Here is a 14,634-nt window from a genome sequence, read left to right on the forward strand (position 1 = left end):
AGTTCTCTCCTGGTCGCAAGTCGCTACTCTTGATGCTATGTGCTATGTGCCATCGGGACCTGTTCAACTAGAATTGGTGTGACCCTGTTATTTGGCCTACTATTTCCTTGAGTTGTTCAACCTAGCAGTCAGTGCGTTATAAAATTGCGTTAGTGTTTGCTTCATTCTAGGTCAGATAAAGAAGTCAAATGGTAAAAATTGCTGCGCTATTTGTTTGATTTGGTTCTCATGACTAGTTCCTTAACTGTGTTGTTTGTAGAAAATCCACACACCTTCAACACTATATAAGTTTTTTCGCTGTTCAACCTTTTATGATTGCTTACTTGGTTACTTTTCTGTGACCGAACATCTCAGGGGATGTTGGCAATGTGTACTTTGGGCCAAATCATCCGATGAAACCGCATCGCCTTTGCATGACACATCATCTCGTGTTATCATATGACCTTCACAAGAAAATGGAGATATATGTCGGTATTGAATTATGTTCATCCCCTTTCTTTGTACTTATGAATTGTTTACATGTGTCTTTTACCTTATTTTGCTCCCATTGGATTTTGCAGAGACCCCACAAAGCATATCCAACAGAGCTTGCGCAGTTCCATTCTGCTGATTATGTGGAATTCTTGCACCGAATAACTCCTGATACCCAGCACTTGTATGCAAATGAATTAACTAGATGTATGAATGATGATATTTCTCTCTTTTACAGACTACTCTCCCAGGCTTTGCTATTTTCACAATGCAATACATGCCGCACATATTGCTCGCTTATATTTAGCTGTAAAAAATCATGTCAAAACTTGGTTAGAACATGTGTATGACGAGTGGACCATGTGCCATGTGCCTAAGATTTGTGGCTCGCCACAGTTGTTTATATGAACCAAACGCCAGCAGCATTTGGTCAAACTTGCGTAACTTCTGACACCGAACCAAAAACTCCCAAAATGATTTACCTCAAGGGAACACAATAAGATGGTCTGACCTCTCAACAAATTGTTATATCCAAATGGAAGCTTAGCTGTTTGCACTTAAATAAAGAACTGTCTGCTATACTTTCCACAATATGCCTGTTGTACTAAATGGAATTGCTATAAATCACATCTACATGTATTTGGGGTTTTCTTACTTCACTTATCTGACTTCGTCATTGTAATCATTGTCCCAGACAACCTTGGAGAGGACTGCCCGGTCTTTGATGATTTGTTTGAGTTCTGCCAAATCTATGCTGGAGGAACTCTAGGTAATAGGAAAATTGCCAATGCTTCTTTCTGTTTTGTGATCTGTCTAAGCATTTCTTTATTTTTCAGATGCGGCTCGAAGACTAAATCATAAAACATGTGATATTGCTATTAATTGGGCTGGTGGGCTGCATCATGCAAAGAAGTGTGAGGCGTCAGGCTTCTGCTACATTAATGACCTGGTTTTGGGAATTCTGGAGCTTCTCAAGTATCATGCTAGGGTCCTCTATATTGACATTGATGTCCATCATGGAGATGGAGTTGAAGAAGCCTTCTATTTCACTGACAGGTTCATGCTTTTATGGATAGTAAAATACTCCCTCCGTTCCTATATATAAGTCTCTCTAGAGATTCCACTATGGACTACATACGGAGCAAAATGAGTGAATTTACACTCTAAAATATGTCTATATACATCCATATGTAGTTTGTAGTGGAATCTCTAAAAAGACTTATATTTAGGAATGGAGGGAGTACATGACAGTAATTGGTGATAGGATGTGTCTCACTGATCTTCAGAGCCTCCATAGACGCCTACTCTTTTGTTGTCACCATATATTCAGTTTAGTCGCTATCTCTGGCTCTGTCTTCTAAGATGGTTAGTGCGAGGTTGCTGTATAGTAATGCCGCTGTCTCTTCGAGAGCCTTTAGATTTCCTATCTGATTTTATCTATACATATTTGCAGGGTAATGACTGTAAGTTTCCACAAGTATGGTGACATGTTCTTTCCTGGCACAGGTGATATTAAGGTAATGTTCCACTGACAAGTTTTATGAATATACATTTTATGTAGTTGCCTTTACTTAATTTCGCAGTAGTTCATCGCAATTATTTTCAGTTTGTATCTTAGTTTGTGCTCAATATTGGGCATGGGTTTTATGGTGTTTGTTGTTCCCTATTTACTTATGTCGATTAAAGTTGGAATGTGAACTCTCAATTGTATGAAATAGAAGAGACATTTACAAACTGAGTTACAATGGGTTTTAGCATAATATTACTCAAAGTTGATGGTACTGGAGGTAATCAATAATTCTAGGAACCATCGTGACATACTTCAGTTTCTTCTTTTCTTCACTCTCTCCTGTCCATCTAGAACATGTATGTGACTTTTATCATTGAACTCTTGTCTCCATTACTGGACAATCTTGGTGCGGTATTCTATCCAAATAGCCAGCATCATATTTGGGAATAGTGGAGGTTTATGATCTATATTTGATAAGCGGTAGTGCCAAAAAGGATGTTCTTCATTCTGATGCATGTATTATCATCTGAGCTTAGAAGAATAGAAGCTGTCAACTGACCAACACAACTCTTGCGGTCATGCTTGAACCATCACTTCAAGATTCACTTTATCGTTTTTGTAATGGGTCTTTACTTTTGCCATAATGCTATTTTTGCACATATTTTATGCGTGCATCTGTATGAGTGGAAGGGTTTCTTTACGCAATTGTCTTTGATTTTAGTTGCGAGTTCTCCAATCAAAATTACCCCATCACTAGAGTTTGTAACTCACATAGAGGAAGGGCAAGGTTCGATATGAGCAGAAATGTGCGCTTTTCTGTTTATTAACATGTTGAAAAAAATGGCGCTTACAGAGCTTGCATCTTGCTTTGTTTTTAAATAGTTCAATATCGCGTGCTGTTAAGTAATGATGATGAGAGCTTTAAAAAATTTAGCTTCATTTTAGAAGGATGTGCTCTTCATATCGATTTACCTGGCTGTCATTTTGAAGGATATGGGAGACAGGGAAGGAAAATATTATGCAATCAACATCCCACTTAAAGATGGCATAGATGACATCAGTTTTACTCGGCTTTTTAAAACGGTAAAAGTCAATGTGCATTACTTTATGTTTATTCATGTTCTTGTTCGCTACTCTTATTGAGGTATGTAATGTTGCTTATCATGTAGATTATTGCCAAAGTTGTTGAGACATATCTGCCAGGTGCTATTGTTCTTCAATGTGGGGCTGATTCATTGGCGCGAGACCGCCTAGGGTGTTTCAATCTTTCAATAGAAGGTACTCTCTGAAACTTGATATTACGTGCTACTATAGATTTGGCAAAACATCCAGATGTATAAACTAACCGCGATTACCTTGTCCCCACTGTTGAAATTTTGTATTCTGAGAATTTTCTTGCGTTGATGGTATTTGGGGTCCTTTGGACTTCAGTTTCATTGAGCTAACTCACTCGGATAATCTATTATTATACTTACTAACTTGATCTGTTTCCATAAACAGGCCATGCTGAATGTGTAAAGTTTGTTAAGAAATTTAAAATCCCGCTGCTGGTAAGGGAGAAAACTATCATCGTATGATTATCTTTGCTCTTTCTAGGATATTCATGTATTTCAAACATGCAGGTGACAGGAGGTGGTGGGTACACCAAAGAGAATGTAGCACGCTGTTGGGCTGTTGAAACTGGGGTTCTTCTAGACACAGAACTCCCAAATGGTATCTCATTTGTTTGTTCTGCTCCCCTTAACCTTGTTGGTTTGAGTGTCAGTAGCTAGTAATCCTTCAATATAGCGGCATTTTTCTTGTATTCTTTTTCTTCTTTTCTTGATCTTTTAAGGTGAAAAGTGAAAATGAATCCAATACTGTCCTAATACTCTTCCCTTATAGTACTACTTTCTGTAAGCAATTCTTCCTTAGTGGTTATCCATTGTCCGGAGTTTTACATGGCATTTTCTTTGCAGAGATCCCTGACAATGAATACATTGAGTACTTCGGTCCAGATTATACATTGAAAGTGCCAAATCTGAACATGGTATGAACCTTTCTGATTGATCTTTCTAACTCTATGCCTGCCTGGTGTTGTGGATTTAACTGTTGTTTGGTGCGTCATGTTTTTATATGTTGGGTACGCTTAACTAGAATATCAACTTCTTTCTTTAGAGATGTGTAGATGTGCAAATGATATTTGTCTTCCTATTGATGAATGGACCAGGACAACTTGAATAGTAAGACGTATCTCAGTTCAATCAAAGTGCAAGTAATGGAGAGTTTGCGGGCCATACAACATGCACCTGGCGTTCAGATGCAAGAGGTTAGTTTGTATTCCCATTTGCTTGTTGGTTGTTGAAACATCCCAATTAAAACTGGGGATGGATACTATGTGAAGACTAGAATACGCCTTTGCATCTTTTGTTGTCTTTATTTTTCTTGCTTCCACCAGGATAGTGTAGTTTGTTGTTTCTGAGCAGAGACCGGATACATAATGAGTTTATTTTGCAGGTTCCACCCGATTTCTATGTCCCGGATTTTGATGAAGACGAGCTGGATCCTGATGAACGTGTTGATCGTAAGTGAAATACCTCTGGCATGTCTGACAGTGCTCATTTGGACGAGTAAAAACTTGATGATTTCTCCGTGCAAACTCGCCATTGTCCTCTCGAAGCATATGCACGCCACATAATGAGAAATTTCCCCTGAAATGAAATAAATGTTATCTATTTATTCTTAAATTGGCTGTATCCTTCTTCATTCAGCCACTTTTGAACCGTGCCATCATACTATTTCTTTACAGAAGTGTGTATTATTTCATGCAGAGCATACCCAAGACAAGCAGGTTCATCGTGACGACGAGTACTATGAAGGCGACAATGACAATGATCATGATGACGGCGGACATTGAAATCGGCATCTTGGTGATGTATGTAGGTGGAAGCTGAAAGTCTTTCCTGCAGCAGCAGCAGCTGTTCAGTTTAACATCGTGGGATGGGAAATAGTTGGCTGGTTGACATTTTAGGAGGATCTAACGCCTAGGGCTGGGAAGCATTGTGGGAGAATGTAACACTTCCTGACTTGTACAACATCGTACGATTTCGCTGTACTTAAACACTCCCTCCAATCCGAATTAATTGACGCAGTCTCATACAATGGCAAAAGGAGTACCATCTTTTCAGTACGTACTTTTTTATTTAGCCTTTGGATTATTCTTTATATGGGTGGCCTTTTAAATTTGGAAAAGCAACTGATTGATAACGTTCATAGAGGCAAAACTAGATGAGACTAGCATCGAGGCAGGGAGAGGCGTGGCGTGCATAGGGAGAGAAGCACCGAGTGGTGGCCACGCACGGGTCCCCGTCGCCCACCCCTCCGTGACGGACGGCCTCACCGACAAGCAGCCAAAACGGCGCTTCGCTTCGCCCACTGGAACGCCTTTGTTTGCATCCCCCTCGTGCCCCGCGCACAGCCAATCAATCCCGTCAGTTTCGCTTTTGCGGCTCAACACAGGTTCGATTCGACGGCTCCTCCCATCGCATGGGGATCGCACAGGCTGCCGCCCCGCTGCGCCTGCATCTCGGATGCTCCGGCGCGGCGCCCCCGCGGCTCACCTCCCTCAGGGTCGGGGTCGGATCCCATGCGAGGAAGGGCGGGAGGCGGCGGAACCCTCCCCGCGCCGCCAGCTCGCTGCATCCCAGCAGCAACCCGAGAGCGCACGACCATGACCCCGCCCTCAAGCCTCCCGCTCCCGCTCCCGCCGGCGATATCGCCGGGAGGGACTTGAACGGCGCCGCCGATCACGCGCCGCAGCAGAGGCGGCGCGCGGCGAGCGACCTGGAGGAGGAGGCGTGGGCGCTCCTCCGGGAGTCAGTGGTGAGCTACTGCGGCAGCCCCGTGGGCACCATCGCCGCCTGTGACCCCAACGACTCCAGCCCGCTCAACTACGACCAGGTCTTCATCCGGGACTTCGTGCCCTCGGGCATCGCCTTCCTGCTCAAGGGGGAGTACGACATCGTCCGCAACTTCATCCTGCACACGCTCCAGCTCCAGGTCACCCACCCTTCATACTAGTAGGAGTATTTCGGTCGGTTGGTGTCTGTCAATACAGATGCTCCTCTTACTTGTGTTGTTAATAATGGGTATATGCAATTGAATCATTGATGTATCTTGATGCTCCTCAGTTCCAATAAGATTAAGCACAACCTATATGAAATTACTAGTTGAAGGCAATAAATCAGGACACCATTCTGCTCAATGTACTGCCTATCATGTATGAAACTTGTAATAATTTGTAAAAACTGATTGTTGACCATCTATAGAGCTGGGAGAAAACCATGGACTGCCACAGTCCAGGGCAAGGCTTGATGCCAGCTAGTTTCAAGGTGCGTGTTGTTCCGCTTGAAGGTGATGAAGAAGGCGCAACTGAGGAAGTCCTCGATCCTGATTTTGGGGAGGCTGCTATAGGCCGTGTGGCACCGGTTGATTCGGGTAAAGTTTTTTAATAAACCTTTTAATTCAGGTAATGTTGACTCTGTTAATACGCGCATATAGCATAAAAAAGAGGGCCTTAATGATGGTTTTCAGGTCTATGGTGGATCATATTATTGAGGGCATATGGAAAATGTTCAGGAGACCTTTCATTTCACGAGAGAATCGATGTCCAGACTGGAATAAAATTGATCTTGAAGCTCTGCTTAGCTGATGGGTTTGACATGTTCCCCACGTTGCTAGTCACTGATGGCTCCTGCATGATGGATCGTCGAATGGGTATCCATGGACACCCACTGGAGATTCAGGTAGCACAAATGTCCGAAAGTAACAGCGCAGTGAAACATCACACACACACACACACACACACACACACACACAATAAACAGCAAAAAGCACATAACCATAGCAACACAAACATATATGACGATGGCACAGGCACTAAATAGTAAATACAGTTATGGAGTCTGGTATATTTTTACACAAGGAATGAGAGAGTTCTTACATGTCTTGAATTCTTTTTGGGTATCACTCATTTCACTGCACGGAGCACAGTTCTGGCCTGAAACACAAATATTGGCCAATCGAAGCACCTGTCTTTAAAAACATGGTTATTCAGGTCAATCTAAGATTATGGTTAATAGTGCCACGTGATCCTCCCCTGCTAGTCTGTAGATGAGTGAGGATTACTTTCTGCTATTTATGCATGATTTCTCATATATCATTTTCATTTCTTGTGCAGTCACTGTTCTATTCAGCCCTCTTGTGTGCACGTGAGATGCTTACCCCAGAAGATGGATCTGCTGACTTGATCCGTGCCCTAAATAACAGGCTTATGGCGCTCTCTTTTCATATTAGGGAATATTACTGGCTTGACAAGAGAAAGCTAAATGAGATATATCGATACAAAACAGAAGAATATTCTTATGATGCTGTCAACAAGTTTAACATATATCCTGATCAGATCCCTCCGTGGCTAGTTGAATGGATCCCTCCGGAAGGGGGTTACTTGATTGGAAACCTTCAACCAGCTCACATGGATTTCCGATTCTTTTCTCTGGGGAACTTGTGGTCTATCGTAAGCAGTTTGGCAACAACCCGCCAATCCCATGCTATTCTGGATCTAGTTGAAGCCAAATGGTCTGATCTAGTGGCAGAAATGCCATTGAAAATATGTTATCCTGCTCTCGAGGATCAAGAGTGGAAATACATTACAGGGAGCGACCCTAAAAACACGTGAGTCCTAGATTGTTGCCTACTTCTGCGAGTCTTGCAGATCGTCTGCATCTCCTCATAACATTTATTTTGTTTTGCTGCAGGCCTTGGTCATACCATAATGCAGGTTCCTGGCCAACATTGTTGTGGCAGGTTTGCAACTTAAGCATCATGTTTGAAATTTTGATGTGTACTTTGCAAACATCAAGACCTTGTTGTTTTGATTGATTACTTAGCACCATTTGCTCTTGATTGTAAATGTCAATCAGTTTCTTGTTTTACTTTTGGCAGCTCACGGTGGCATGTATCAAGATGAACCGGCCTGAGATTGCAGCCAGAGCCGTGGAGGTGGCTGAGAGGCGTATTTCCGTGGATAAATGGCCTGAATACTACGATACTAAGCGTGGGCGGTTCATCGGCAAACAAGCTCGACTATTCCAAACGTGGTCCATTGCGGGCTTCCTTGTGGCCAAGCTGCTGCTCGAAAACCCTGAAAAGTCTAGAATACTCTGTAACAACGAAGACGAGGAATTTGCTAATGCTTTTAATCTCATGGCTGATTCATGCAACCCGAACAGGAAGCGTGGCAGGAAAGCCCTGAAGAAGACCTACATTGTGTAAGTCTAACAGCAGCTCCAATGTTAGGGGGGTTCATAGATGTAGCAGTGTTCAGTTTTTTTTGTGCGAATCGCACATATACCACCAGGATTTGTACATATTACAGTGAACTTGTCTAGAGGAAATGCCCACTTTGAGACGCTGTCATTCTGTTTATGGTTGGTTAATTGGTTATCAAGGTTTTCGCAGCACAGATGCACAGTTATGCTACTCAACGGTCAGCACTATAAAATGGTTACATCCAAGCAATTACTGATGTCCCATCAGCATTCAGCAACGCAAACCCATAACATAACTGTGAAGTCCGTGACAGACACATGATTTCTAAATCCTTGCTCCTAACCTTTATGATATTATTAATGAACAAGAACACATATTACATACTATCCAGCAACAACTACTGCTAGCAGTAACAGCTCATTTTCAGATGCCACGCGGGGACGAACTATTATTGCATTGCATACAGTACAGCACAACAGCAGCATGCTCTACCAGCCGTAATGCAATTGCTTGCAAGACCATGGTTGCATTCAAAAGAAAAATGCTTGCACATGACCATGGCTCATCTGATATCTGATGGTATTAACAAGGAATAAAGTTACAGGCACAACACCCGACCTTACTCAGTTACACTACATCCCAACATTGGCAGGTGACAACTGATAACTCATCTTCAACAGAAAAACTTCAGGGGAGTGGGGACTGGGGAACTGTGGGACTACTACTTCTAGCTACCACGGTATGGATATTCTTCAGAACACAACGTACTACCACTACAACTTCTACTGCTACTACTGCCACCACTAGAAGAGCTCGAACTCAATGTCGTCTCCATTCATCCGGAACTCAAGGCACTTGCCTTCCTTCTTCTTCCGTGCCACCGCTGCCGTAAGGGTTGAGGCGTCGACGCTTTTCGGGGTCTCGGGCGGTGCAGTCCAGCGGATCAAGGCCCAGTTCAGGCCTTGGAAGAAGGGATGCCGCTTGATCTCGGCAGCTCCTTTCCTCGAGCCTAGCCGGAGCTCTGGCTCCTTCACAAGCAACCCTCTGATCAGATCGCGAGCCTGGTAGCTGACAGCTGGGCTATCAGGGAACTTCAGCCCCTGTGAGACCACATTTGTAAGTGTTTCATCATTGCCGGGTCCCCTGAATGGTGTCTTGCCGTAGAGCAATTCATACAGAAAGATGCCAAGAGTCCACCAATCGACCGAGCTGCCATGGCCATCTCCTCTGATGATCTCCGGGGCAAGGTATTCATGGGTCCCGACAAACGAATTTGACCTTGCATCAGTCGGCTCGACAACAAGCTGCGGAAGTGATGGTTTCTTCAGGGGCTCAGCTCTCCGTGTCCTGGAAGGTGTAGAAGATACCAGCCGAGGTGTGAAGCAAGAAGAGTTGGCCCAGGATGGCTGGATACACAGTGGATCGATGCAGCTTTCAGCACAAGGTCCGGAAGGCCTAGGAGGTTCATCTCTTCCTACTGATGAGCACCTCACAAGCATGGGATTAACTGAACACCTCAGGGACAGATCAAAGTCGGAGAGCATGATGTGCCCATCTTCACGAACAAGTATGTTCTCAGGCTTCAGATCGCGATATATAACCCCCAACATATGCAGATACTCCAATGCTAGGAGAACTTCAGCGACGTAAAACCTGCAAAGAGACATAATCCTGATGAGTTAAGTAACTTGAAACATGATTTTCTGCCAGAAATGCAGGCACAATTGGTCGGTAAGATAACACATAAATACCATGGCTAAAGTTATTTACCTAGCAGCGGCTTCTGAAAAACACCTGGTAGGTTGCTTCTGCCTTAGGACATGCAGATCACCGCCTGGACAATATTCCATGACTAGGCAAGACAGATTATCTGTCGTGAAATAAGAATACAGGGTGGGAAGAAACGGGTGGTCAAGCATTTGCAGTATCTCCCTCTCGGTTTGAGCCCTCAGCATCTTCTTCCGGCTTATTAGGTACTCAATGTCCATAACCTTGAGTGCAAACATGCAGTCCGAACCCACCAACTCAGCCAGATAAACAGTGCCAATATCTCCACAGCCAAGCTGTTTGAGAAGCTTGAAGTTCCTCAATCCTAGGGTCCCTTGTTGGATCGCTATGCGCCTCATGGCTTCCCATCTGACATCTTTTGACATGTGAGGCCTGCTGCCATTAGCACTGAAACTACCATAACTATCTTCACTGATGCTTGTACTTGTGCTATAGTCACCGATGCTGCTCTTTGAGCTTTGGGAGCTTTCACCCTTTTCCTTCGACCTTGACAATTCACCAGGCTGTGAACTAGGGATCCCACTGACATAGCATCCTTTGCCAAAATCAACTCCTTCGGGACCGAGAGAGCCATCAGCGCCCTTCTTGTTGTTTGGTGCTGGGGTTTTGGGTTCATCCTGAAGGGCCTCCTGTTGCTTCTTACTGTGAGAACCGGAACCTTTCGCTTCGCAATGCTTCTGGGACGCCACTGCTGCAGCTGGTTCTGGTTTAACCTTCTTTTTAGTGGAGGATTTGCTGCGAAACACCAGGCGTGAGCCTCCTACTGGAACAGCTCGCGGGCTAGATGCTTTTGGAGATTTACCCTTTCTCTGTTTTGCCACAGCTCTTCCAGCAGAGGGATCTTCACTTGCCTCCAGTGACTTATTACTGATGACATCTTGGATACTGGTTTTTTGGACCTTGGCCTTGGTTGGAGAAGCTGATCGCACATGCTTGTTAGCTGAACCTTTACTGTGCACCTTTTTACTAGCTTCAACCAACTTGACTGGTGAACTTACTACGACCTTGTCAGGCAAAGCAACGGCCTTCTCAACCTTGCTCTTCCCATCTTGATCCTCGTCTGTTGGAACCACAACAGAGGCATAAAGCTTCTTAATCGCCCCAGATTCAGGAGTATTCGACACAGCCGCGGGCTTGGACGTCCTCTTCATGGCGGCCATCTCCGAGGCCTGGGAGATGCACATCTTCCTGAGGGCCTGCTTCAAGCTCACAGACTCCACGATCTCCGAGCTCGACATGGGCGCCTTCCCAAGCGCAATAAGCCTCTTGTCCGTGCTCGTCTGCCCAGAAGCCCGCGCGGAGGTGCGCACATTGAAGGATCTGAGGAGCCGGTCGAGGTCATCCTCAACCGAGCACGACCGCCCCCCGTGCTCCTGCCCCACCGGCTTCACCCTCACCCTCAGGTGGGTGACCCCGCCCGGACGGGCGTCTTTGGTCTCATCCACCAGTTCGACTATCTCCGGGCACCCTGAAGAACCCATCCTCTCCAGCACTCCCACCGCCTCCAAAACTGCTCCCTCCTACTAGAGTATTGACTTACGGAGCTCTGCGAGCAGGAATCGCATCTGGGTGGGGTGGTGATGCGCTTCAAGCTAGGACCGTTGGTGTCTGCAGTTTGGTGACAAAAGAAGCGGCTTTCCCGGATCAAGAAGCGGCATCACGAGCCCTGCAAGAGAGTAAGCATAAACTGGATCAGATGGTGCGGGTATTCATTTGAGACACAAGAAAGAACCTTATTGGCACTAGCATAGTGGAGGAAAAAGCGTAGGAATCTGAGGCAAAACTGGAGCTTGAGCCGATCTTGGTGCCCTTGTACTCATTATTATGTATACCACTACAGTCACCCCTTCCCCACCCCCTAGTTAAAATTTGAAAAAATATAACCATAGAAAAAACGAAAGCAAAAGGGACATAGATGCGGTAGGTGAGGTGGGGTTTCGCTCTCCCCTCTCTCTTTTTCGCAGCGAACTGATGCAAGATCCGTAAACCTCTGGGCGGCTTGAGGGACAAGAAGACGCAAGCAGCGGATGGGCGAACAAAATGGGGTTACTTTGAGCCAAGCCAAAGGCACAAACGCGCAGAGTCAAGAAAGAGAGAGGAAGAACCAGATTTGCGCACGAGAGAGAGAGAAGAGAAGAGAAGCGGGGGATTTGGATTTTGGAGCGGGAGACTCTTACCGGCGGGAGGGCGGCGGCGGCGGCGGCGGAGGCGAGACGGAGGGTTTTGAAGGAGCGGCGGCGAGTAGGACAAGGGAGATGTGGATGAGGAGCAGGGGAAGAGGCGGCAGTCAGCTCGAGCAGCAACGCGCGCACATCTCGCGAGGATGCAAAAGAGGAAGACGAGATGAGAGCGGCCGCTCCCCCCTCTTTCCTATCCTCCCCCACAGGCTCACACACTCTCTCTCTCTCACTCTAGCTGCGGCTGCGTGCCTTTCTCTCTCTACCACGGCAGCCCCATGCTATGGCTATGGCTACGCGAGCGAGCGACGCGCCCCCACCGCAAACCAATAAAAACACGCACCACCACCACCACCACCCCTACCCTAGGATTTACGCTTGTTTATTTATGGCCGCTATTTATTAATGCTGCCTGTAGCAGGGCGTAGCGTGCCTCCCTTTCACGCGTCTCTCTCCTCACCCTTTTCCGTGTCTCCCTAGCCTAGCCAGCGGGAGGGGCTTTTCTTTTTTACTTTTCCTTTTGACGACTTGTGTTATCACGCTCGACGCCGGTACAGGACGACAAGAATACGGACCCGGATGCAGAAAGCAAGCTGTAATTTCTTTATTTGTAAACGGATTCAAAGCTACCACTACAGAGACTGTCGATCTCTAGCCACAGTAGTGGATGCAATCGTAGCCAGAAGATGGTACTACTACTGGAGTAAGTGGAGTAGTAATCAGCTTGTTATATTCGCGGGAGGCAAACTGATTGTGCCGTTACCTGCGTGGTCCGTCACGTCAACAGCACTGCGTCATGTCGTGCCGCCGCTGCTTAGGGGCGCACCACTGTATCTGTATGTATGTGTGCCTCGGCCTGGCCGCGGCTGCGTGGTAGAGAGGCGCCCACCACCGGCTGAGGCGGCGAAAAACAAATATTTGAACTAAGGATGAAAATAATTCACAATCTGAACTGCTTTTGAAAAAAATTCACTGAACTGGCCGTTTCGAGGGACGCCCGACATATAGGCGCCACACTATACTGTGCAGTATCTGGTTCTTAGGCGCCGCACGCCGGTCCAGCGTGGCAGCCCGTGCCTCACTCCTGATTGTGCAGCGCCTAGTTGAAAGGAGCTGTCCGTGTAGTGCAACGCCTAACTGAAAAGAGTTGCACTACCTTATACTCCCTCCTTCCCATGTTATTAGGCGTATTAGTTTCAGCACGAAGATTAACGCAGGTCTATCGTTAGTTTATTACGTGAGCCGTCGTGCAATTTTTTACGTGAGCTAACAGCATGAGAGATCCATCAGACGTGATTTGTTTTATTTCCAGAAAAATAGGGATTCTTAATTGTACAAGAGAGAGAGAGGAAGTAGTCTGCGCCTAATATTATGGGATTGCATGAAAAAGCTAATACGCCCTATATTTTGGGAAGGAGGAAGTATTAAAACTGTTGTAACTTTTTAATCCGTGCATCTGATGAAAACGTGCCTTATATGAATGTTGTTCATTTTTCCGTGTTGTACGCATTGGTGGCATTTTCATCTATGTTAGGATCGATTTACTTGATGAAAACACTGTTGCAAAAATGCATCATAATATAACTGACAGAATCTGTTTCCCAAATAAATATGTGTGTTTTTTTCGGCTGAGCCAGAGGCTCACACTCCACGTACGCCTCGTGCGCGCCTTGTATCCCCGCCGCAGAGCGCCTGCCCCACCCCCACTGCTCTCGTCGTTTTACGCACGCATTCATCTGCTCCACGCGCACCTCGCGTCTCGCTTGATCCTTTGCCCAAACGCGCGGCGCGGGTGCCGTGTCGTCTCACCCTCGCCAGTTGCGGTCCGCCGTCGGCCGGGTGGATTGTACCCCGAGTCGCTCGCCAGTAGAGTACACGGGCTGACACCGACCTGGCAGCGCAACCGCAGCTGTGCCTCTTGCGGGATGGATGTTGCAGCCTGCCCTCCTGCCTGTAGGATACGAGCCGAAATAGATCTGGGTGGATGTCGAGGTATCGAGCGGACGGACGTTTCGATACAAGAAAGAAAGAGCACGATGTTTCGCTTGTGGGGCAAGGGATGTTGGTACCAACCCAACTGGTGTGTGAAGCAAGAACACGATGGGATGGAACCAGTGGTGGTGGCTGGCGTAGGAACGCCTCCACCTTCCCCTCCGGTGTGTTTTGTTTTGCCTCAACGAGGAATCCACTCTCTCTAAATAAAATCTAAACCGAAATCAAATGTCTTCTTGTATATTTCGTCAAGACGTGAAACTTGCGACACCATCAGGTTTTGATTCTTGTAGTCCGTCGAATGCGGCCTGCGGTCAGTGCCGCCTAGAAGCTCGCCGCGCATCGGAATGCGGGGGTAAAAAAAGGGAGGCGACGCAACGCAACGCT

The 14,634-nt window shown here is 46.1% G+C and overlaps 3 protein-coding genes across 9 annotated transcripts in view; 2 read left to right on the forward strand and 1 right to left on the reverse strand.

Annotated features, from left to right (window-relative positions):
* Nucleotides 1-5,150, forward strand: part of LOC123045390 (histone deacetylase 9) — a 5,950-nt gene extending 800 nt beyond the window's left edge. The window contains exons 1-14 of one of the 7 annotated variants that reach the window (XM_044468424.1): nt 16-76; nt 355-467; nt 561-678; nt 1,166-1,240; nt 1,308-1,527; nt 1,925-1,988; nt 2,972-3,064; nt 3,151-3,259; nt 3,482-3,531; nt 3,604-3,694; nt 3,940-4,010; nt 4,191-4,289; nt 4,478-4,544; nt 4,792-5,150. In XM_044468424.1, the coding sequence (XP_044324359.1) occupies nt 393-467; nt 561-678; nt 1,166-1,240; nt 1,308-1,527; nt 1,925-1,988; nt 2,972-3,064; nt 3,151-3,259; nt 3,482-3,531; nt 3,604-3,694; nt 3,940-4,010; nt 4,191-4,289; nt 4,478-4,544; nt 4,792-4,877 (1,218 nt within the window). In that variant the 5' untranslated portion in view covers nt 16-76; nt 355-392 and the 3' untranslated portion in view covers nt 4,878-5,150. Of the gene's footprint in view, nt 1-15; nt 77-354; nt 472-560; nt 679-1,165; nt 1,241-1,307; nt 1,528-1,605; nt 1,837-1,924; nt 1,989-2,971; nt 3,065-3,150; nt 3,260-3,481; nt 3,532-3,603; nt 3,695-3,939; nt 4,011-4,190; nt 4,290-4,477; nt 4,545-4,791 lie in introns of those variants that run through there. The other 6 variants (XM_044468426.1, XM_044468425.1, XM_044468428.1 and 3 more) reach the window with 6 other exon arrangements.
* A 231-nt stretch (nt 5,151-5,381) lies between these two features.
* LOC123045389 (neutral/alkaline invertase 3, chloroplastic) lies at nt 5,382-8,437 on the forward strand. The gene is made up of 6 exons (XM_044468422.1): nt 5,382-6,019; nt 6,289-6,457; nt 6,554-6,765; nt 7,200-7,693; nt 7,777-7,825; nt 7,964-8,437. The coding sequence occupies exons 1-6, from the start codon at nt 5,507-5,509 to the stop codon at nt 8,291-8,293; spliced, it is 1,767 nt and encodes a 588-aa protein (XP_044324357.1). The 5' UTR covers nt 5,382-5,506; the 3' UTR covers nt 8,294-8,437.
* Nucleotides 8,438-8,835: 398 nt separating this feature from the next.
* LOC100127074 (serine/threonine-protein kinase D6PK) lies at nt 8,836-12,589 on the reverse strand. The gene is made up of 3 exons (XM_044468421.1): nt 12,256-12,589; nt 10,061-11,744; nt 8,836-9,943 (listed from the first exon to the last, which is right to left on the reverse strand). Exons 2-3 carry the CDS (start codon nt 11,557-11,559, stop codon nt 9,094-9,096), a joined length of 2,349 nt encoding a protein of 782 aa, XP_044324356.1. The 5' UTR covers nt 11,560-11,744; nt 12,256-12,589; the 3' UTR covers nt 8,836-9,093.
* Nucleotides 12,590-14,634: the final 2,045 nt, after the last annotated feature.

This window comes from Triticum aestivum, chromosome 2B (genome assembly GCF_018294505.1).
Source record: "Triticum aestivum cultivar Chinese Spring chromosome 2B, IWGSC CS RefSeq v2.1, whole genome shotgun sequence".
Classification (NCBI taxonomy): Eukaryota; Viridiplantae; Streptophyta; class Magnoliopsida; order Poales; family Poaceae; genus Triticum; species Triticum aestivum.

Bases quoted from the DNA above. Each gene is read 5' to 3' on its own strand.
- LOC100127074 (XM_044468421.1), bottom strand. From the start codon at position 11,559: ATGGGTTCTTCAGGGTGCCCGGAGATAGTCGAACTGGTGGATGAGACC. The intron at 9,944-10,060 runs GTAAATAACTTT...GTCTCTTTGCAG, and splicing joins TTTTCAGAAGCCGCTGCTAG to GTTTTACGTCGCTGAAGTTC.
- LOC123045389 (XM_044468422.1), top strand. From the start codon at position 5,507: ATGGGGATCGCACAGGCTGCCGCCCCGCTGCGCCTGCATCTCGGATGC. The intron at 6,020-6,288 runs GTCACCCACCCT...GACCATCTATAG, and splicing joins TGCACACGCTCCAGCTCCAG to AGCTGGGAGAAAACCATGGA. The intron at 7,694-7,776 runs GTGAGTCCTAGA...GTTTTGCTGCAG, and splicing joins GGGAGCGACCCTAAAAACAC to GCCTTGGTCATACCATAATG.